Source organism: Symphalangus syndactylus, chromosome 21 (genome assembly GCF_028878055.3).
Source record: "Symphalangus syndactylus isolate Jambi chromosome 21, NHGRI_mSymSyn1-v2.1_pri, whole genome shotgun sequence".
NCBI lineage: Eukaryota > Metazoa > Chordata > Mammalia > Primates > Hylobatidae > Symphalangus > Symphalangus syndactylus.
In genome coordinates, this window is record NC_072443.2 from 36,404,800 (window position 1) to 36,427,478 (window position 22,679).

At 60.8% G+C, this 22,679-nt stretch overlaps 1 protein-coding gene across 1 annotated transcript in view; it reads right to left on the bottom strand.

Annotated features, from left to right (window-relative positions):
• Window positions 1-2,109: 2,109 nt before the first annotated feature.
• Window positions 2,110-22,679, bottom strand: part of ATG3 (autophagy related 3) — a 45,435-nt gene continuing 24,865 nt past the window's right edge. The window contains exons 11-12 of the mRNA XM_055258999.2: window positions 3,860-3,928; window positions 2,110-2,376 (exon numbers count right to left, since the gene is read on the bottom strand). Coding sequence (XP_055114974.1) covers window positions 2,295-2,376; window positions 3,860-3,928 — 151 coding nt within the window. The 3' untranslated portion in view covers window positions 2,110-2,294. The remainder of the gene's footprint in view (window positions 2,377-3,859; window positions 3,929-22,679) is intronic.

Sequence of the window (22,679 nt, forward strand, 5' to 3'; positions counted from 1 at the left end):
ATAAGCAAAAGAATAGGCACATCAGTAGAACACTACAGTAATAACTGTTTCAGGCAAGGTTCATTGATGAATGCTAAAATTACTAAATGAAACTTTAATGAGAAACTGGATATTTTTATTACCTCAAAATATCTCTCCCAAAATTTACTGATTACTGCTGTGGCAGTTTCTCCAGAAAGCAAAGATTAATTCTTTTCCCTTGTGGCTATAAACTTCTATAGACTTAGTGACTCACTTCTAACAACGGAAAGGAATAAATATTAACTATATATATAGAGTAGACAAACCAAGCAGACACCACCTTAACTAAGTACTACAGACTTAGTAGTACTAAATGCAATGAGAAAGGCATAATGCAAAGGGAAAGACACATAACTTCTGTGGTATGCTTCCCCAAAATTCATAACCTCAGGCTAATAATGAGGAAACAACGAAGAAACAAATGTAAGTTCAGGAGCACTGTACACAATAATTTCTGACCATTACTCTTCAAAAGTATCAAAGTCATGAAAGACTTTACACAGAGAAACTGTCACAGATTAGAAGAGACAGAGATATGACAACTAAATGCAATATAGTATCGTAGTTTAGATTATGAAATAGAAAAAAAAGTGGGAAAACTGAGGAAATGTGAATGAAATCTGTAGTTGATAGAACCAGTGTTAATTTCTTAGTAAAATATTAACATACAAGAAGCTGAGGAGTACACAGGACTCTTGTGCTACCTTTGGAACGGTTCTATAAATCTTTATGAAATTATTTTAAAATTAAGTTAAATAAGTTAATACCATTTATTATGTATGTAAATCAGATGTTTTAAAATACTACAAAACTAAAATTAGAAATAAACTCGAAGTGAAAACGTGTAAGATCATCCATAATCTGAATTTCAAGCTTTTCCAAACAAATCTATTGTTCATCAAAACTCAGTTTTCAACGAGTGCTATAAATCTGAACTCATAAAAACACAATTATACCATCAACATACCCGCTTTTGTTTATACACTGGATAACCATACAAATATTTCAGCTGTAAAAAAGATACTGAAATTTAAAAGGTTTGACCAAAAAATTATTTATGCCACCTAGTGGTGACTGAGATAAATATGACTACTTAACAACAAATGAATTGAGGGATTGAAGATGCCTATACTTTTGACAAAACTTAACTGGGAGAAAAATGCTGACAATGTGATAACATTTAATATCTGAGATAATGTAAATTAAAGATACTCAAAAATAAAACATTCCAGTAAAATCGGTTTAAAAGATCAATTTAAGGAGAGCAGCTTTCTGGCTACACGAGCGAGCAGAATATTTTCAAGTATATTAGAGGATGATGTCCATGTTTATTATCTCCATATTATACCATATCAAACACCACAATACCTCCAAGTCATTACCTTCATTATGGGGATTTTCTTGCAATACAATAATTGATTGGAAAAGGGAGGAAAACAAAGAAAGCAAGGAGGGTATTCTTAAATGATGAGGAGAAAATAAAACAACTATGGACAAGATTAGCCATTCCACTTTATGGAGACTACTGAAAGAACAAAGATGAGGCATGTAGTGGTATAAAGAGAATAAAGGGCTTAGGTTTTCCTCCTTGGCTTGCAGTATGTATCCTAGAACAGAAAACTTGCCTTTCTAAACTCCTATACCAAGATCTATAAACTGACATGACAGAATAAACTTATTATCCCTTTAAATTCTAGTATTCTACCAGGCAATCACAATAGAAGAAATATTCCCAAATCCTTAATAAAAAGTAATTTTGGTGAAATCAATATCAACTTAACAATTAGGAAACAAGTACGTAATAGTACTTAGAGTTCATGGCACACAGTAAGCGCTTCATAAATATTAACTATTAGCAGAACAGGAAAAGGTGAGAGAAAACAAAACAAACAAAGAAGACAAAGAAGACAGTCTAGCACACCATATTTTCTAATCCTAGTTTTGAGACCATTACACACTTAATACCTTCCTCATAAATGTAAACCAAAAATAATCTGTCATCATTCTATATAAGACAGATGTCTTCACTTATTGTTATATAGGGGAAATCAAATCATAACCTTTTAATAAGACGCAAGAAAAACTGACTCTTTGCACTGATTTTTATTAAACAAGTAAGGCTGGTAGTGGAACATATCTTTATTTAATGCATAAACATAAGTCCCTTATTAGAGAAACTGTATATATTGATGAATATGGTCAACGGTCACATCTATGGGTTAATTCTTTAAAAATCAGAACCAATAATTAGGATAGATTTTATGCTCTCTTCATTACATTGTGAAGTGTCTTGTGTAGTCATATTCTATTGTTGGAATGACAGCTTGTACAAATTTCAAGAAAATAAGAAGATACCTAAAGGTTTTTAGCTAAGGAAAATAAGATTTGTAAATAGTTCTATGTTTTAAGCCCATGCTGTAATTATCCATTTTATTAAGCCATTAATTTCTCAAAAAACCCCACAAAATCTTAATTTAAGTCTATTAAAGAATTCAACTATGCAAATTTGTGTCTATTTAACATGAGGCTCTTTAAGACTACCATTCTAATATTGAATTTGAAACTTCTTAATGAGTAGGTGTTCATATAAGCACAATTACTTTGACATAAAAGTAACGGGACAAAGCTATACATGTTTAAATGAGTACAAAATGTACTCATTTACTAGACTCCTTTAAGTTTGCTAGAGTTATGTCAGAAAATGAGGCAGAATATAAAAGTACTGTAGCAAAAGAGAAAAAAATTAAATGAAAATCTTATATAGTAGACTGATTCTAGGTTAGTATATGTATTTGCCAAAGACTGCTCTACTGGACTGTCTTTAATTAAATTCTGAAATATTTTCTATGTTCATTGCACTTAAAAACATTAAGAGCTTACTTTTCATTGGGGGAAACCAGTTACTATTATGAATTATATATAGACAGTCTTCCAAGTTGCTAGCTAGCATCCAGCATAGAGATGTGCCAGTTAGGCATAATAGGACTTCAGGAGTAAATATGGTTTGGACTGGAAGTTTTTGGTTTGTTTCAGTATCAAATCAGTTCAAAGTTCTTCTTAGGGACACACTTTATTAGCAATGCCCCTCAGTCTGATTAGGTGTGGCGCCTTAGTCTCCACATCTAATCTAACACATAGTAGCAGAAACCACGACCAAGTCAAGTATTAACCTAGCATCAAACTAATTCAAGCTATCTGGCATGTAAATCATTGATTTTGACTGTTTCTGATGAATCTGTGCATGAGTACATGTACTTTAGGATCCAACAGTTTGCTTGGGCATTAACTTGAATTTATTACTTTTGTCAATCCAAGAAAACTGAGTAGGAAAACTGTAATAAGATACAAGAAAGGTGCAAGTGTCTTGAGAAAAACGAACATACTGTATTTTAAGAATATCTAAAGCACTTCACATGGTACATTACTTTTTAATTAGCATATTTGTTTAAGCTGAATTATTTGCTTCAGAGACACCTCAGACTGACACAACCTAATTTTACTTTTACCTGATGGGAAAGTATATTTTTGGTAACATGTTAAACTGGAAATGTACATAAGAAAAAGATACTCATACTACTATTCTAAATTAGTAGTTACCTCTGTAACAAGGCTGAGCTACTGCTACACATGGGGACATGTTCTAATCAACCAAGCAAGGCATAACTATCACAATATAACATTTTCTAAATAAAGACTTCCACTAGGATTTTCAGATGAGAAGTTAAAACAAGTTATAGGTACTATGTCATTAAGGTTACACTAAATTTCTCAAAAAAAAAAAAAAAAAAAAAAAATCCTAACAGCCATTTTGCCACTAATCTTACATAGGGAAGGATACATATGAACTCCAAGTTCTCCCCCTCCTTCTGCAACAGTCTCAATGATTTTCTTCATCACCTCAGCATGCCTAGAAGCCAAAAAAAAAAAAAAAAAGTTATTAATGTAGATCGATTAGACCAAAAGAGGAAAAACATATTTTCATTTGTAAAGAAATCGACCCTATTACTGTCAGTGAATTAATTTTTAATAGTTACATTATAAACTATCTCCCCCACCACTCCCCAATAACTACAAAATATTTATTAAAACAGTTAAATTATAAAATATATCCCCTCCACTTCCGAAACACAAGATAATAGATTGTTATGCCATGCCAACAGTTTTACCAGGGGAGGGCGTAATCTTAAAACGCTATGGTAGTCACAGCAGACACAATGGCATTAGTTAGTGTTCTGATAATTCAGACAGATAAGGAAGGTAGAAAACCAGAGAAGAGGAAATCATTCCAGGAGAAAATGTGGAATGATAGCTGTTTGCTCTAAGAAACAAAAAAGTCATACCAGGCAAATTAAAAAAAAAGAAAAAAAAAAGACACATGTTATCAGTTGGACAAAAAAGCAAAGAGGTATCTATAATCTTGTGATCTGGGCTGTTTATTTAGCTGAGAATAAGCCAAAACTGACAGGGTTTAAGAAAAGCTAATTGGCCTGTCTTTCTTTCTCTCTTTCTCTCTTTCTCTCTCTCTCTCTCTCTCTCTCTCTCCCTCTCTCTCTCTCTCTCTCTCTCTCTCCCTTTCTCTCTTTCCCCTCTCTGGCCCAGGCTACAATCTACTCGGCTTGCTGCTGCCCGCGCCGCGGACTCCCTGGGGCTGCCGGCGCCCACCACCGCTGCCTGCCTTTTCTCCTTCGGATGCAGGCACGCCTTCGCCCTCTTGGCCACGCTGGTCGCCAGCTCCTGACGCCGAGTGCTCTGCCCGCCTCAGCCTCCCGAGGTACTGGGACTACAGACGGAGTCTCGCTCACCCAGAGCCCGGTGTTGCCCGGGCTGGCGGGCGGTGGCGTGGTCTGGCCTCGCGGCAGCCTCTACCCCCGGCCGCCTGCCTTGGCCTGCCAGGGTGCTGGGATTGCAGCCCCTGCCCGGCCGCCGCCCCATCTGGAAGGTGGGGAGCGCCTCTGCCCAGCCGCCCCGTCCGGGAGGAAGTGAGGAGCGCCTCTGCCCGGCCGCCCCGTCCGGGAAGAAGTGAGGAGCGCCTCTGCCCGGCCGCCCCGCCCGGGAAGAAGTGAGGAGCGCCTCTGCCCGGCCGCCCCGTCCGGGAAGAAGTGAGGAGCGCCTCTGCCCGGCCGCCCCGTCCGGGAAGAAGTGAGGAGCTCCTCTGCCCGGCCGCCCCGTCTGGGAAGTGAGGAGCGCCTCTGCCCGGCCGCCCCGTCCGGGAAGAAATGAGGAGCGCCTCTGCCCGGGCGCCCCATCCGGGAAGAAGTGAGGAGCGCCTCTGCCCGGCCGCCCTATCCGGGAAGAAGTGAGGAGCGCCTCTGCCCGGCCACCCACCGTCTGGGAAGTGAGGAGTGCCTCTGCCCGGCCACCCACCGTCTGGGAAGTGAGGAGCGCCTCTGCCCGGCCGCCCCGTCTGGGAAGTGAGGAGCGCCTCTGCCCGGCCGCCCCGTCCGGGAAGAGAGCAGCGCCTCTGCCCGGCCACCCAGTCCGGGAAGAAGTGAGGAGCGCCTCTGCCCGGCCGCCCCGTCCGGGAAGAAGTGAGGAGCGCCTCTGACCAGGCGCCCCATCCGGGAAGAAGTGAGGAGCGCCTCTGCCCGGCCGCCCCGTCCGGGAAGAAGTGAGGAGCGCCTCTGCCTGGCCGCCCCGTCTGGGAAGTGAGGAGCGCCTCTGCCTGGCCGCCCCGTCTGGGAAGTGAGGAGCGCCTCTGCCCGGCCGCCCCGTCCGAGAAGAAATGAGGAGCGCCTCTGCCCGGGCACCCCGTCCGGGAAGAAGTGAGGAGCGCCTCTACCCGGCCGCCCCGTCTGGGAAGTGAGGAGCGCCTCTGCCGCTGCCCCGTCCGGGAAGAAATGAGGAGCGCCTCTGCTTGGGCGCCCCATCCGGGAAGAAGTGAGGAGTGCCTCTGCCCGGCCGCCCCATGCGGGAAGAAGTGAGGAGCGCCTCTGCCTGGCCACCCATCGTCTGGGAAGTGAGGAGCGCCTCTGCCCGGCCACCCACCGTCTGGGAAGTGAGGAGCGCCTCTGCCCGGCCACCCAGCGTCTGGGAAGTGAGGAGCGCCTCTGCCCCGCCACCCCGTCTGGGAAGTGAGGAGCGCCTCTGCCCGGCCGCCCCGTCTGGGAAGTGAGGAGCGCCTCTGCCCGGCCACCCATCATCTGGGAAGTGAGGAGCGCCTCTGCCCGGCCTCCCATCGTCTGGGAGGTGAGGAGCGCCTCTGCCCGGCATCCCCGTCCGGGAGGAAGTGAGGAGCGCCTCTGCCCGGCCGCCCCGTCCGGGAAGAAGTGAGGAGCGCCTCTGCCCGGCCGCCCCGTCCGGGAAGAAGTGAGGAGCGCCTCTGCCAGGCCGCCCCGCCCGGGAAGAAGTGAGAAGCGCCTCTGCCCGGCCGCCCCGCCCGGGAAGAAGTGAGGAGCGCCTCTGCCCAGCCGCCCCGCCCGGGAAGAAGTGAGGAGCGCCTCTGCCCGGCCGCCCCGCCCGGGAAGAAGTGAGGAGCGCCTCTGCCCGGCCGCCCCGTCTGGGAAGTGAGGAGCGCCTCTGCCCGGCTGCCCGGTCCGGGATGAAATGCGGAGCGCCTCTGCCCGGGCTCCCCATCCGGGAATAAGTGAGGAGTGCATCTGCCCGGCCGCCCCATCCGGGAAGAAGTGAGGAGCGCCTCTGCCCGGCCACCCATCGTCTGGGAAGTGAGGAGCGCCTCTGCCCGGCCGCCCCGTCTGGGAAGTGAGGAGCGCCTCTGCCCGGCCACCCATCATCTGGGAAGTGAGGAGCGCCTCTGCCCGGCCTCCCATCGTCTGGGAGGTGAGGAGCGCCTCTGCCCGGCCTCCCCGTCCGGGAGGAAGTGAGGAGCACCTCTGCCCGGCTGCCCCGTCCGGGAAGAAGTGAGGAGCGCCTCTGCCCGGCCGCCCCGTCCGGGAAGAAGTGAGGAGCGCCTCTGCCCGGCCGCCCCGCCCGGGAAGAAGTGAGAAGCGCCTCTGCCCGGCCGCCCCGCCCGGGAAGAAGTGAGGAGCGCCTCTGCCCGGCCGCCCCGCCCGGGAAGAAGTGAGGAGCGCCTCTGCCCGGCCGCCCCGCCCGGGAAGAAGTGAGGAGCGCCTCTGCCCGGCCGCCCCGTCTGGGAAGTGAGGAGCGCCTCTGCCCGGCTGCCCCGTCCGGGATGAAATGAGGAGCGCCTCTGCCCGGGCTCCCCATCCGGGAAGAAGTGAGGAGTGCCTCTGCCCGGCCGCCCCATCCGGGAAGAAGTGAGGAGCGCCTCTGCCCGGCCACCCATCGTCTGGGAAGTGAGGAGCGCCTCTGCCCGGCCACCCACCGTCTGGGAAGTGAGGAGCCCCTCTGCCCAGCCACCCACCGTCTGGGAAGTGAGGAGCGCCTCTGCCCGGCGGCCCCGTCTGGGAAGTGAGGAGCGCCTCTGCCCGGCCGCCCCGTCTGCGAAGTGAGCAGCGCCTCTGCCCGGCCGCCCCATCCGGGAAGAAGTGAGGAGCGCCTCTGCCCGGCCGCCCCGTCCGGGAAGAAGTGAGGAGCGCCTCTGCCCGGCCGCCCCATCCGGGAAGAAGTGAGGAGCGCCTCTGCCCGGCCGCCCCGTCCGGGAAGAAGTGAGGAGCGCCTCTGCCCGGCCGCCCCGTCCGGGAAGAAGTGAGGAGCGCCTCTGCCCGGCCGCCCCGTCCGGGAAGAAGTGAGGAGCGCCTCTGCCCGGCCGCCCCGTCCGGGAAGAAGTGAGGAGCGCCTCTGCCCGGCCGCCCCGTCCGGGAAGAACTGAGGAGCGCCTCTGTCCGGGCGCCCCATCCGGGAAGAAGTGAGGAGCGCCTCTGCACAGCCACCCATCGTCTGGGAAGTGAGGAGCACCTCTGCCCGGCCGCCCCGTCCGGGAAGTGAGGAGCGCCTCTGCCCGGCCGCCCCGTCCGGGAAGTGAGCAGCGCCTCTGCCCGGCCACCCAGTCCGGGAAGAAGTGAGGAGCGCCTCTGCCCGGCCGCCCCGTCCGGGAAGAAGTGAGGAGCGCCTCTGCCTGGGCGCCCCGTCCGGGAAGAAGTGAGGAGCGCCTCTGCCCGGGCACCCCGTCCGGGAAGAAGTGAGGAGCGCCTCTACCCGGCCGCCCCGTCTGGGAAGTGAGGAGCGCCTCTGCCTGGGCGCCCCATCCGGGAAGAAGTGAGGAGTGCCTCTGCCAGGCCGCCCCATGCGGGAAGAAGTGAGGAGCGCCTCTGCCTGGCCACCCATCGTCTGGGAAGTGAGGAGCGCCTCTGCCCGGCCACCCACCGTCTGGGAAGTGAGGAGCGCCTCTGCCCGGCCACCCAGCGTCTGGGAAGTGAGGAGCGCCTCTGCCCGGCCACCCATCGTCTGGGAAGTGAGGAGCGCCTCTGCCCGGCCGCCCCGTCTGGGAAGTGAGGAGCGCCTCTGCCCGGCCACCCATCATCTGGGAAGTGAGGAGCGCCTCTGCCCGGCCTCCCATCGTCTGGGAGGTGAGGAGCGCCTCTGCCCGGCCTCCCCGTCCGGGAGGAAGTGAGGAGCGCCTCTGCCCGGCCGCCCCGTCCGGGAAGAAGTGAGGAGCGCCTCTGCCCGGCCGCCCCGCCCGGGAAGAAGTGAGGAGCGCCTCTGCCCGGCCGCCCCGCCCGGGAAGAAGTGAGGAGCGCCTCTGCCCGGCCGCCCCGCCCGGGAAGAAGTGAGGAGCGCCTCTGCCCGGCCGCCCCGCCCGGGAAGAAGTGAGGAGCGCCTCTGCCCGGCCGCCCCGCCCGGGAAGAAGTGAGGAGCGCCTCTGCCCGGCCGCCCCGTCTGGGAAGTGAGGAGCGCCTCTGCCCGGCTGCCCCGTCCGGGATGAAATGAGGAGCGCCTCTGCCCGGGCTCCCCATCCGGGAAGAAGTGAGGAGCGCCTCTGCCCGGCCGCCCCATCCGGGAAGAAGTGAGGAGCGCCTCTGCCCGGCCACCCATCGTCTGGGAAGTGAGGAGCGCCTCTGCCCGGCCACCCACCGTCTGGGAAGTGAGGAGCCCCTCTGCCCGGCCACCCACCGTCTGGGAAGTGAGGAGCGCCTCTGCCCGGCCGCCCCGTCTGCGAAGTGAGCAGCGCCTCTGCCCGGCCGCCCCATCCGGGAAGAAGTGAGGAGCGCCTCTGCCCGGCCGCCCCGTCCGGGAAGAAGTGAGGAGCGCCTCTGCCCGGCCGCCCCGTCCGGGAAGAAGTGAGGAGCGCCTCTGCCCGGCCGCCCCGTCCGGGAAGAAGTGAGGAGCGCCTCTGCCCGGCCGCCCCGTCCGGGAAGAACTGAGGAGCGCCTCTGCCCGGCCGCCCCGTCCGGGAAAAAGTGAGGTGCGCCTCTGCCCGGCCGCCCCGTCCGAGAAGAAGTGAGGAGCGCCTCTGCCCGGCCACCCACCGTCTGGGAAGTGAGGAGCGCCTCTGCCCGGCCGCCCCGTCCGGGAAGTGAGCAGCGCCTCTGCCCGGCCACCCCGTCCGGGAAGAAGTGAGGAGCGCCTCTGCCCGGCCGCCCCGTCCGGGAAGAAGTGAGGAGCGCCTCTGCCCGGGCGCCCCGTCCGGGAAGAAGTGAGGAGCGCCTCTGCCCGGCCGCCCCGTCCGGGAAGAAGTGAGGAGCGCCTCTGCCCGGCCGCCCCGTCCGGGAAGAAGTGAGGAGCGCCTCTGCCCGGCCGCCCCGTCCGGGAAGAAGTGAGGAGCGCCTCTGCCTGGCCGCCCTGTCTGGGAAGTGAGGAGCGCCTCTGCCCGGCCGCCCCGTCCGAGAAGAAATGAGGAGCGCCTCTGCCCGGGCACCCCGTCCGGGAAGAAGTGAGGAGCGCCTCTACCCGGCCGCCCCGTCTGGGAAGTGAGGAGCGCCTCTGCCGCTGCCCCGTCCGGGAAGAAATGAGGAGCGCCTCTGCCCGGGCGCCCCATCCGGGAAGAAGTGAGGAGTGCCTCTGCCCGGCCGCCCCATGCGGGAAGAAGTGAGGAGCGCCTCTGCCCGGCCACCCATCGTCTGGGAAGTGAGGAGCGCCTCTGCCCGGCCACCCACCATCTGGGAAGTGAGGAGCGCCTCTGCCCGGCCACCCAGCGTCTGGGAAGTGAGGAGCGCCTCTGCCCCGCCGCCCCGTCTGGGAAGTGAGGAGCGCCTCTGCCCGGCCACCCATCATCTGGGAAGTGAGGAGCGCCTCTGCCCGGCCTCCCATCGTCTGGGAGGTGAGGAGCGCCTCTGCCCGGCCTCCCCGTCCGGGAGGAAGTGAGGAGTGCCTCTGCCCGGCCGCCCCGTCCGGGAAGAAGTGAGGAGCGCCTCTGCCCGGCCGCCCCGTCTGGGAAGTGAGGAGCGCCTCTGCCCGGCTGCCCCGTCCGGGATGAAATGAGGAGCGCCTCTGCCCGGGCTCCCCATCCGGGAAGAAGTGAGGAGTGCCTCTGCCCGGCCGCCCCATCCGGGAAGAAGTGAGGAGCGCCTCTGCCCAGCCACCCATCGTCTGGGAAGTGAGGAGCGCCTCTGCCCGGCCACCCACCGTCTGGGAAGTGAGGAGCCCCTCTGCCCAGCCACCCACCGTCTGGGAAGTGAGGAGCCCCTCTGCCCGGCCACCCACCGTCTGGGAAGTGAGGAGCGCCTCTGCCCGGCCGCCCCGTCTGCGAAGTGAGCAGCGCCTCTGCCCGGCCGCCCCATCCGGGAAGAAGTGAGGAGCGCCTCTGCCCGGCCGCCCCGTCCGGGAAGAAGTGAGGAGCGCCTCTGCCCGGCCGCCCCGTCCGGGAAGAAGTGAGGAGGGCCTCTGCCCGGCCGCCCCGTCCGGGAAGAAATGAGGAGCGCCTCTGTCCGGGCGCCCCATCCGGGAAGAAGTGAGGAGCGCCTCTGCACAGCCACCCATCGTCTGGGAAGTGAGGAGCGCCTCTGCCCGGCCACCCACCGTCTGGGAAGTGAGGAGCGCCTCTGCCCGGCCGCCCCGTCCGGGAAGTGAGGAGCGCCTCTGCCCGGCCGCCCCGTCCGGGAAGTGAGCAGCGCCTCTGCCCGGCCGCCCCGTCCGGGAAGAAGTGAGGAGGGCCTCTGCCCGGCCGCCCCGTCCGGGAAGAAGTGAGGAGCGCCTCTGCCCGGGCGCCCCGTCCGGGAAGAAGTGAGGAGCGCCTCTGCCCGGCCGCCCCGTCTGGGAAGTGAGGAGCGCCTCTGCCCGGCCGCCCCGTCTGCGAAGTGAGCAGCGCCTCTGCCCGGCCGCCCCATCCGGGAAGAAGTGAGGAGCGCCTCTGCCCGGCCGCCCCGTCCGGGAAGAAGTGAGGAGCGCCTCTGCACAGCCACCCATCGTCTGGGAAGTGAGGAGCGCCTCTGCCCGGCCACCCACCGTCTGGGAAGTGAGGAGCGCCTCTGCCCGGCCGCCCCGTCTGGGAAGTGAGGAGCGCCTCTGCCCGGCCGCCCCGTCCGGGAAGTGAGCAGCGCCTCTGCCCGGCCACCCCGTCCGGGAAGAAGTGAGGAGCGCCTCTGCCCGGCCGCCCCGTCCGGGAAGAAGTGAGGAGCGCCTCTGCCCGGGCGCCCCGTCCAGGAAGAAGTGAGGAGCGCCTCTGCCTGGCCGCCCCGTCTGGGAAGTGAGGAGCGCCTCTGCCTGGCCGCCTCGTCTGGGAAGTGAGGAGCGCCTCTGCCCGGCCGCCCCGTCCGAGAAGAAATGAGGAGCGCCTCTGCCCGGGCACCCCGTCCGGGAAGAAGTGAGGAGTGCCTCTGCCCGGCCGCCCCATCCGGGAAGAAGTGAGGAGCGCCTCTGCCCGGCCACCCACCGTCTGGGAAGTGAGGAGCGCCTCTGCTCGGCCACCCAGCGTCTGGGAAGTGAGGAGCGCCTCTGCCCCGCCAACCTGTCTGGGAAGTGAGGAGCGCCTCTGCCCGGCCGCCCCGTCTGGGAAGTGAGGAGCGCCTCTGCCCGGCCACCCATCATCTGGGAAGTGAGGAGCGCCTCTGCCCGGCCTCCCATCGTCTGGGAGGTGAGGAGCGCCTCTGCCCGGCCTCCCCATCCGGGAGGAAGTGAGGAGCGCCTCTGCCCGGCCGCCCCGTCCGGGAAGAAGTGAGGAGCGCCTCTGCCCGGCCGCCCCGGCCGGGAAGAAGTGAGGAGCGCCTCTGCCCGGCCGCCCCGCCCGGGAAGAAGTGAGGAGCGCCTCTGCCCGGCCGCCCCGTCTGGGAAGTGAGGAGCGCCTCTGCCCGGCTGCCCCATCCGGGATGAAATGAGGAGCGCCTCTGCCCGGGCTCCCCATCCGGGAAGAAGTGAGGAGTGCCTCTGCCCGGCCGCCCCATCCGGGAAGAAGTGAGGAGTGCCTCTGCCCGGCCACCCATCGTCTGGGAAGTGAGGAGCGCCTCTGCCCGGCCACCCACCGTCTGGGAAGTGAGGAGCCCCTCTGCCCGGCCACCCACCGTCTGGGAAGTGAGGAGCGCCTCTGCCCGGCGGCCCCGTCTGGGAAGTGAGGAGCACCTCTGCCCGGCCGCCCCGCCCGGGAAGAAGTGTGGAGCGCCTCTGCCCGGCCGCCCCGTCTGGGAAGTGAGGAGCGCCTCTGCCCGGCCACCCACCGTCTGGGAAGTGAGGAGCGCCTCTGCCGGGCCACCCACCGTCTGGGAAGTGAGGAGCCCCTCTGCCCGGCCACCCACCGTCTGGGAAGTGAGGAGCGCCTCTGCCCGGCCGCCCCGTCTGCGAAGTGAGCAGCGCCTCTGCCCGGCCGCCCCATCCGGGAAGAAGTGAGGAGCGCCTCTGCCCGGCCGCCCCGTCCGGGAAGAAGTGAGGAGCGCCTCTGCCCGGCCGCCCCGTCCGGGAAGAAGTGAGGAGGGCCTCTGCCCGGCCGCCCCGTCCGGGAAGAACTGAGGAGCGCCTCTGTCCGGGCGCCCCATCCGGGAAGAAGTGAGGAGCGCCTCTGCACAGCCACCCATCGTCTGGGAAGTGAGGAGCGCCTCTGCCCGGCCACCCACCGTCTGGGAAGTGAGGAGCGCCTCTGCCCGGCCGCCCCGTCCGGGAAGTGAGGAGCGCCTCTGCCCGGCCGCCCCGTCCGGGAAGTGAGCAGCGCCTCTGCCCGGCCGCCCCGTCCGGGAAGAAGTGAGGAGCGCCTCTGCCCGGCCGCCCCGTCCGGGAAGAAGTGAGGAGCGCCTCTGCCCGGGCGCCCCGTCCGGGAAGAAGTGAGGAGCGCCTCTGCCCGGCCGCCCCGTCCGGGAAGAAGTGAGGAGCGCCTCTGCCTGGCCGCCCGGTCTGGGAAGTGAGGAGCGCCTCTGCCTGGCCGCCCCGTCTGGGAAGTGAGGAGCGCCTCTGCCCGGCCGCCCCGTCCGAGAAGAAATGAGGAGCGCCTCTGCCCGGCCGCCCCGTCTGGGAAGTGAGGAGCGCCTCTGCCCGGCCACCCACCGTCTGGGAAGTGAGGAGCGCCTCTGCCGGGCCACCCACCGTCTGGGAAGTGAGGAGCCCCTCTGCCCGGCCACCCACCGTCTGGGAAGTGAGGAGCGCCTCTGCCCGGCCGCCCCGTCTGCGAAGTGAGCAGCGCCTCTGCCCGGCCGCCCCATCCGGGAAGAAGTGAGGAGCGCCTCTGCCCGGCCGCCCCGTCCGGGAAGAAGTGAGGAGCGCCTCTGCCCGGCCGCCCCGTCCGGGAAGAAGTGAGGAGGGCCTCTGCCCGGCCGCCCCGTCCGGGAAGAACTGAGGAGCGCCTCTGTCCGGGCGCCCCATCCGGGAAGAAGTGAGGAGCGCCTCTGCACAGCCACCCATCGTCTGGGAAGTGAGGAGCGCCTCTGCCCGGCCACCCACCGTCTGGGAAGTGAGGAGCGCCTCTGCCCGGCCGCCCCGTCCGGGAAGTGAGGAGCGCCTCTGCCCGGCCGCCCCGTCCGGGAAGTGAGCAGCGCCTCTGCCCGGCCGCCCCGTCCGGGAAGAAGTGAGGAGCGCCTCTGCCCGGCCGCCCCGTCCGGGAAGAAGTGAGGAGCGCCTCTGCCCGGGCGCCCCGTCCGGGAAGAAGTGAGGAGCGCCTCTGCCCGGCCGCCCCGTCCGGGAAGAAGTGAGGAGCGCCTCTGCCTGGCCGCCCCGTCTGGGAAGTGAGGAGCGCCTCTGCCTGGCCGCCCCGTCTGGGAAGTGAGGAGCGCCTCTGCCCGGCCGCCCCGTCCGAGAAGAAATGAGGAGCGCCTCTGCCCGGCCGCCCCGTCTGGGAAGAAATGAGGAGCGCCTCTGCCCGGGCGCCCCATCCGGGAAGAAGTGAGGAGTGCCTCTGCCCGGCCGCCCCATCCGGGAAGAAGTGAGGAGCGCCTCTGCCCGGCCACCCATCGTCTGGGAAGTGAGGAGCGCCTCTGCCCGGCCACCCACCGTCTGGGAAGTGAGGAGCGCCTCTGTCTGGCCACCCAGCGTCTGGGAAGTGAGGAGCGCCTCTGCCCCGCCACCCTGTCTGGGAAGTGAGGAGCACCTCTGCCCGGCCGCCCCGTCTGGGTAGTGAGGAGCGCCTCTGCCTGGCCACCCATCATCTGGGAAGTGAGGAGCGCCTCTGCCCGGCCTCCCATCGTCTGGGAGGTGAGGAGCGCCTCTGCCCGGCCTCCCCGTCCGGGAGGAAGTGAGGAGCGCCTCTGCCCGGCCGCCCCGTCCGGGAAGAAGTGAGGAGCGCCTCTGCCCGGCCGCCCCATCCGGGAAGAAGTGAGGAGCGCCTCTGCCCGGCCGACCCGCCCGGGAAGAAGTGAGAAGCGCCTCTGCCCGGCCGCCCCGCCCGGGAAGAAGTGAGGAGCGCCTCTGCCCGGCCGCCCCGTCCGGGAAGAAGTGAGGAGCGCCTCTGCCCGGCCGCCCCGCCCGGGAAGAAGTGTGGAGCGCCTCTGCCCGGCCGCCCCGTCTGGGAAGTGAGGAGCACCTCTGCCCGGCCGCCCCGCCCGGGAAGAAGTGTGGAGCGCCTCTGCCCGGCCGCCCCGTCTGGGAAGTGAGGAGCGCCTCTGCCCGGCCACCCACCGTCTGGGAAGTGAGGAGCCCCTCTGCCCGGCCACCCACCGTCTGGGAAGTGAGGAGCGCCTCTGCCCGGCGGCCCCGTCTGGGAAGTGAGGAGCGCCTCTGCCCGGCCGCCCCGTCTGCGAAGTGAGCAGCGCCTCTGCCCGGCCGCCCCGTCCGGGAAGAAGTGAGGAGCGCCTCTGCCCGGCCGCCCCGTCCGGGAAGAAGTGAGGAGCGCCTCTGCCCGGGCGCCCCGTCCGGGAAGAAGTGAGGAGCGCTTCTGCCCGGCCGCCCCGTCCGGGAAGAAGTGAGGAGCGCCTCTGCCCGGCCGCCCCGTCCGGGAAGAAGTGAGGAGCGCCTCTGCCTGGCCGCCCCGTCTGGGAAGTGAGGAGCGCCTCTGCCTGGCCGCCCCGTCTGGGAAGTGAGGAGCGCCTCTGCCCGGCCGCCCCGTCCGAGAAGAAATGAGGAGCGCCTCTGCCCGGCCGCCCCGTCTGGGAAGAAATGAGGAGCGCCTCTGCCCGGGCGCCCCATCCGGGAAGAAGTAAGGAGTGCCTCTGCCCGGCCGCCCCATCCGGGAAGAAGTGAGGAGCGCCTCTGCCCGGCCACCCATCGTCTGGGAAGTGAGGAGCGCCTCTGCCCGGCCACCCACCGTCTGGGAAGTGAGGAGCGCCTCTGTCTGGCCACCCAGCGTCTGGGAAGTGAGGAGCGCCTCTGCCCCGCCACCCTGTCTGGGAAGTGAGGAGCACCTCTGCCCGGCCGCCCCGTCTGGGTAGTGAGGAGCGCCTCTGCCCGGCCACCCATCATCTGGGAAGTGAGGAGCGCCTCTGCCCGGCCTCCCATCGTCTGGGAGGTGAGGAGCGCCTCTGCCCGGCCTCCCCGTCCGGGAGGAAGTGAGGAGCGCCTCTGCCCGGCCGCCCCGTCCGGGAAGAAGTGAGGAGCGCCTCTGCCCGGCCGCCCCATCCGGGAAGAAGTGAGAAGCGCCTCTGCCCGGCCGCCCCGCCCGGGAAGAAGTGAGGAGCGCCTCTGCCCGGCCGCCCCGTCCGGGAAGAAGTGAGGAGCGCCTCTGCCCGGCCGCCCCGCCCGGGAAGAAGTGTGGAGCGCCTCTGCCCGGCCGCCCCGTCTGGGAAGTGAGGAGCGCCTCTGCCCGGCCACCCACCGTCTGGGAAGTGAGGAGCCCCTCTGCCCGGCCACCCACCGTCTGGGAAGTGAGGAGCGCCTCTGCCCGGCGGCCCCGTCTGGGAAGTGAGGAGCGCCTCTGCCCGGCCGCCCCGTCTGCGAAGTGAGCAGCGCCTCTGCCCGGCCGCCCCATCCGGGAAGAAGTGAGGAGCGCCTCTGCCCGGCCGCCCCGTCCGGGAAGAAGTGAGGAGCGCCTCTGCACAGCCACCCATCGTCTGGGAAGTGAGGAGCGCCTCTGCCCGGCCACCCACCGTCTGGGAAGTGAGGAGCGCCTCTGCCCGGCCGCCCCGTCTGGGAAGTGAGGAGCGCCTCTGCCCGGCCGCCCCGTCCGGGAAGTGAGCAGCGCCTCTGCCCGGCCACCCCGTCCGGGAAGAAGTGAGGAGCGCCTCTGCCCGGCCGCCCCGTCCGGGAAGAAGTGAGGAGCGCCTCTGCCCGGGCGCCCCATCCAGGAAGAAGTGAGGAGCGCCTCTGCCTGGCCGCCCCGTCTGGGAAGTGAGGAGCGCCTCTGCCTGGCCGCCTCGTCTGGGAAGTGAGGAGCGCCTCTGCCCGGCCGCCCCGTCCGAGAAGAAATGAGGAGCGCCTCTGCCCGGGCACCCCGTCCGGGAAGAAGTGAGGAGCGCCTCTACCCGGCCGCCCCGTCTGGGAAGTGAGGAGCGCCTCTGCCGCTGCCCCGTCCGGGAAGAAATGAGGAGCGCCTCTGCCCGGGCACCCCATCCGGGAAGAAGTGAGGAGTGCCTCTGCCCGGCCGCCCCATCCGGGAAGAAGTGAGGAGCGCCTCTGCCCGGCCACCCACCGTCTGGGAAGTGAGGAGCGCCTCTGCTCGGCCACCCAGCGTCTGGGAAGTGAGGAGCGCCTCTGCCCCGCCACCCTGTCTGGGAAGTGAGGAGCGCCTCTGCCCGGCCGCCCCGTCTGGGAAGTGAGGAGCGCCTCTGCCCGGCCACCCATCATCTGGGAAGTGAGGAGCGCCTCTGCCCGGCCTCCCATCGTCTGGGAGGTGAGGAGCGCCTCTGCCCGGCCTCCCCGTCCGGGAGGAAGTGAGGAGCGCCTCTGCCCGGCCGCCCCGTCCGGGAAGAAGTGAGGAGCGCCTCTGCCCGGCCGCCCCGGCCGGGAAGAAGTGAGGAGCGCCTCTGCCCGGCCGCCCCGCCCGGGAAGAAGTGAGGAGCGCCTCTGCCCGGCCGCCCCGTCTGGGAAGTGAGGAGCGCCTCTGCCCGGCTGCCCCATCCGGGATGAAATGAGGAGTGCCTCTGCCCGGGCTCCCCATCCGGGAAGAAGTGAGGAGTGCCTCTGCCCGGCCGCCCCATCCGGGAAGAAGTGAGGAGTGCCTCTGCCCGGCCACCCATCGTCTGGGAAGTGAGGAGCGCCTCTGCCCGGCCACCCACCGTCTGGGAAGTGAGGAGCCCCTCTGCCCGGCCACCCACCGTCTGGGAAGTGAGGAGCGCCTCTGCCCGGCGGCCCCGTCTGGGAAGTGAGGAGCGCCTCTGCCCGGCCGCCCCGTCTGCGAAGTGAGCAGCGCCTCTGCCCGGCCGCCCCATCCGGGAAGAAGTGAGGAGCGCCTCTGCCCGGCCGCCCCGTCCGGGAAGAAGTGAGGAGCGCCTCTGCCCGGCCGCCCCGTCCGGGAAGAAGTGAGGAGCGCCTCTGCCCGGCCGCCCCGTCCGGGAAGAAGTGAGGAGCGCCTCTGCCCGGCCGCCCCGTCCGGGAAGAAGTGAGGAGCGCCTCTGCCCGGCCGCCCCGTCCGGGAAGAACTGAGGAGCGCCTCTGTCCGGGCGCCCCATCCGGGAAGAAGTGAGGAGCGCCTCTGCACAGCCACCCATCGTCTGGGAAGTGAGGAGCGCCTCTGCCCGGCCGCCCCGTCCGGGAAGTGAGGAGCGCCTCTGCCCGGCCGCCCCGTCCGGGAAGTGAGCAGCGCCTCTGCCCGGCCACCCAGTCCGGGAAGAAGTGAGGAGCGCCTCTGCCCGGCCGCCCCGTCCGGGAAGAAGTGAGGAGCGCCTCTGCCTGGGCGCCCCGTCCGGGAAGAAGTGAGGAGCGCCTCTGCCCGGCCGCCCCGTCCGGGAAGAAGTGAGGAGCGCCTCTGCCCGGCCGCCCCGTCCGGGAAGAAGTGAGGAGCGCCTCTGCCTGGCCGCCCCGTCTGGGAAGTGAGGAGCACCTCTGCCTGGCCGCCCCGTCTGGGAAGTGAGCGCCTCTGCCGCTGCCCCGTCCGGGAAGAAATGAGGAGCGCCTCTGCCCGGGCGCCCCATCCGGGAAGAAGTGAGGAGTGCCTCTGCCCGGCCGCCCCATCCGGGAAGAAGTGAGGAGCGCCTCTGCCCGGCCACCCATCGTCTGGGAAGTGAGGAGCGCCTCTGCCCGGCCACCCACCGTCTGGGAAGTGAGGAGCGCCTCTGCCCGGCCACCCAGCGTCTGGGAAGTGAGGAGCGCCTCTGCCCCGCCACCCTGTCTGGGAAGTGAGGAGCGCCTCTGCCCGGCCGCCCCGTCTGGGAAGTGAGGAGCGCCTCTGCCCGGCCACCCATCATCTGGGAAGTGAGGAGAGCCTCTGCCCGGCCTCCCATCGTATGGGAGGTGAGGAGCGCCTCTGCCCGGCCTCCCCGTCCGGGAGGAAGTGAGGAGCACCTCTGCCCGGCCGCCCCGTCCGGGAAGAAGTGAGGAGCGCCTCTGCCCGGCCGCCCCGTCCGGGAAGAAGTGAGGAGCGCCTCTGCCCGGCCGCCCCGCCCGGGAAGAAGTGAGGAGCGCCTCTGCCCGGCCGCCCCGCCCGGGAAGAAGTGAGGAGCGCCTCTGCCCGGCCGCCCCGCCCGGGAAGAAGTGAGGAGCGCCTCTGCCCGGCCGCCCCGCCCGGGAAGAAGTGAGGAGCGCCTCTGCCCGGCCGCCCCGTCTGGGAAGTGAGGAGCGCCTCTGCCCGGCTGCCCCGTCCGGGATGAAATGAGGAGCGCCTCTGCCCGGGCTCCCCATCCGGGAAGAAGTGAGGAGTGCCTCTGCCCGGCCGCCCCATCCGGGAAGAAGTGAGGAGCGCCTCTGCCCGGCCACCCATCGTCTGGGAAGTGAGGAGCGCCTCTGCCCGGCCACCCACCGTCTGGGAAGTGAGGAGCCCCTCTGCCCGGCCACCCACCGTCTGGGAAGTGAGGAGCGCCTCTGCCCGGCGGCCCCGTCTGGGAAGTGAGGAGCGCCTCTGCCCGGCCGCCCCGTCTGCGAAGTGAGCAGCGCCTCTGCCCGGCCGCCCCATCCGGGAAGAAGTGAGGAGCGCCTCTGCCCGGCCGCCCCGTCCGGGAAGAAGTGAGGAGCGCCTCTGCCCGGCCGCCCCGTCCGGGAAGAAGTGAGGAGCGCCTCTGCCCGGCCGCCCCGTCCGGGAAGAAGTGAGGAGCGCCTCTGCCCGGCCGCCCCGTCCGGGAAGAAGTGAGGAGCGCCTCTGCCCGGCCGCCCCGTCCGGGAAGAAGTGAGGAGCGCCTCTGCCCGGCCGCCCCGTCCGGGAAGAAGTGAGGAGCGCCTCTGCCCGGCCGCCCCGTCCGGGAAGAAGTGAGGAGCGCCTCTGCCCGGCCGCCCCGTCCGGGAGGAAGTGAGGAGCGCCTCTGCCCGGCCGCCCCGCCCGGGAGGAAGTGAGGAGCGCCTCTGCCCGGCCGCCCCGCCCGGGAAGAAGTGAGGAGCGCCTCTGCCCGGCTGCCCCGTCCGGGATGAAATGAGGAGCGCCTCTGCCCGGGCTCCCCATCCGGGAAGAAGTGAGGAGTGCCTCTGCCCGGCCGCCCCATCCGGGAAGAATTGAGGAGCGCCTCTGCCCGGCCACCCATCGTCTGCGAAGTGAGGAGCGCCTCTGCCCGGCCACCCACCGTCTGGGAAGTGAGGAGCCCCTCTGCCCGGCCACCCACCGTCTGGGAAGTGAGGAGCGCCTCTGCCCGGCCGCCCCGTCCGGGAAGAAGTGAGGAGCGCCTCTGCCCGGCCGCCCCGTCCGGGAAGAAGTGAGGAGCGCCTCTGCCCGGCCGCCCCGTCCGGGAAGAAGTGAGGAGCGCCTCTGCCCGGCCGCCCCGTCCGGGAAGAAGTGAGGAGCGCCTCTGCCCGGCCGCCCCGTCCGGGAAGAAGTGAGGAGCGCCTCTGCCCGGCCGCCCCGTCCGGGAAGAAGTGAGGAGCGCCTCTGCCCGGCCGCCCCGTCCGGGAAGAAGTGAGGAGCGCCTCTGCCCGGCCGCCCCGTCCGGGAAGAAGTGAGGAGCGCCTCTGCCCGGCCGCCCCGTCCGGGAAGAAGTGAGGTGCGCCTCTGCCCGGCCGCCCCGTCTGGGAAGAAGTGAGGAGCGCCTCTGCCCGGCCGCCCCGTCCGGGAAGAAATGAGGAGCGCCTCTGTCCGGGCGCCCCATCCGGGAAGAAGTGAGGAGCGCCTCTGCACAGCCACCCATCGTCTGGGAAGTGAGGAGCGCCTCTGCCCGGCCACCCACCGTCTGGGAAGTGAGGAGCGCCTCTGCCCGGCCGCCCCATCCGGGAAGAAGTGAGGAGTGCCTCTGCCCGGCCGCCCCGTCCGGGAAGAACTGAGGAGCCCCTCTGCCCGGCCGCCCCGTGTCTGGGTAGAAGTGAGGAGCTCCTCTGCCTGGCCGCTCCGTCTGGGAGGTCTACCACGGAGGCCAAAAGCAATGTGGGGGCTGGACGTGGTGGCTCACGCCTGTGGTCCCGGCACTCTGGGGGGCGAGGCGGGTTGATCACTTCGGGCTAGGAGTTCGAGACCAGTCTGGCCAACTTGGCGAAACATGAAGAATACAACAGACAAACCAACCAACCAACTCAATGACAACAAAACAGGTCTACCCTGGAGTCATACTCTAATTTTTTCTATTTTCCTCCCTTTCTGATCCTTTATCCCACTTTCTTTTTCTTCCTCTTCCTTCTCCCTCTTCTTTGTCAAATAGAGGATTGAGTTATTATCACTGATCCATATAAAGTCCCTCTCTCATTTATTTTAACTCCCACCCCCATTTCTATTCCCCGACTTCCCATGTGCAACCTTCCTAATATGTTTGATACGCATCTTTTTGTTTGTATGTATTTTTAGAAAATGTTTATTGTTTTTGTATGCAAAAAAAATTAATAAAAAAAAAAATTAATGATATTGATAATACAGCATCTTATAGTTAAAAGCAGAAAACTATATATTTGAAGCAAGTGATAAGGTACATACCCTATTTTGTATAGTATATACTATGAAATGAATGTCTGAACTATTTTTCACATGTATTTTTTTCACTAGATTCTCAAAATGACCCTGAGAAGAAAAGTATTTTATGATCCCCATGTTTTTTTTTGCAAGTAAATAAAATAAATAAATGGGATATTCTAAGGAAAAAAAAAAAAAAAAAAAAAAAAAAGAAAAGCTAATTGGTCAGAGTTGAGAGGTTTGTATTTGTTTCTTTGTCCTAATGGGTATTCTAAAATTTATCCAATTCTGTGTAAAAATAAATTTTTTTTGCTTATAAGAAGAAAGGTATTTATTTATTATTTATATGAAGTTTTTGTCCTATCTATACATCTTTTCATGGCCAACTGGTCTCTCTCCTGTACTATAGAAAAGAGTGATATCAAAGTTAGTATCTAGGCACAGAAACCAAGAAAAAGATAATTTTTAAAGAAACAGTCTTTTTAACATACCTTGGCTTAAATAATGCTGCTTCAGTTTTTATGACTATAACCTTCATGACACAGGCAGTCAACTTAGAATATGAAAGTAATGTATCATTCCAGAGGATTTGAAGGCACAATCTGAGGCAGCCCATGGAATGGTCTAAAATGTCCTTGAAGTTTTATTTTATAGGCACTCAGATTTTTTGAAATATTTATATCCCATTCCACAATATAGTCATCTATTTTATTAAAATGTTTAACATAATTATCAGTTAAATTATTTTTCCCCCAACTGAGTAAAGTTTACACCTCAGAAAGAGATATGCTTCAGTTTGATAAGCACCATCCTAAGACCTTAAACTATAAGAGGAATCAAGAGAATAACTCTAAAAATTGAAAACTTTTTAGATTACATAATTCAAAACTAAAACTAATGGCTTCTAAATTATTTTTCATAGTTAGCAATTAAAATTTCAGACATAATAAAACTGAAAAAATGAGCAACGTCTTCCACAGGGTTAACGTTTGAGAGTAAAGAGGTTGCAGAGTATGAGAAGAAAATATTAAAGGCTGTTTTTAACTAGAGGGAAGAGAAAACGAAATGTTTCATCTAACTAGTCAAGAGAATACGAGTTTCACTGAAAAATATTGTTACTAGTATGTTACCAGTATTTTCCAGTCAACTGGGAAAGTTATCTATTAGAAATAACCAACCTAAAGAAATTGGCATGTAATAACTGTTTTTTAAGAAAAATTCTGAACTAATCATGTATATATGTTTAGCTTCACGGATTTGGCTCTGTGAAAAGACACTGATACAAAGAAAATCCCAACTTATAAAATGCACTTGACTTGCTAGGGCTGACGAGCTCTCAACTGAAGAACGTACATCCATATATCTCCCTTCACTAATCAATAAAAGAAAGCAAATAGGTCACCTAGAAAAATCACAAGGTTAACTCTATAGTCTACATTCACAGAGAGGCACAGTCACAACACAGCAAACCATATCTAAATGATGACTATTTCTGAGTCAAAAACAGAATCTTCCAAACTGTTCTGGAAGCTAAAAAGTGTAGTAAAATCACAAAGACTATAAA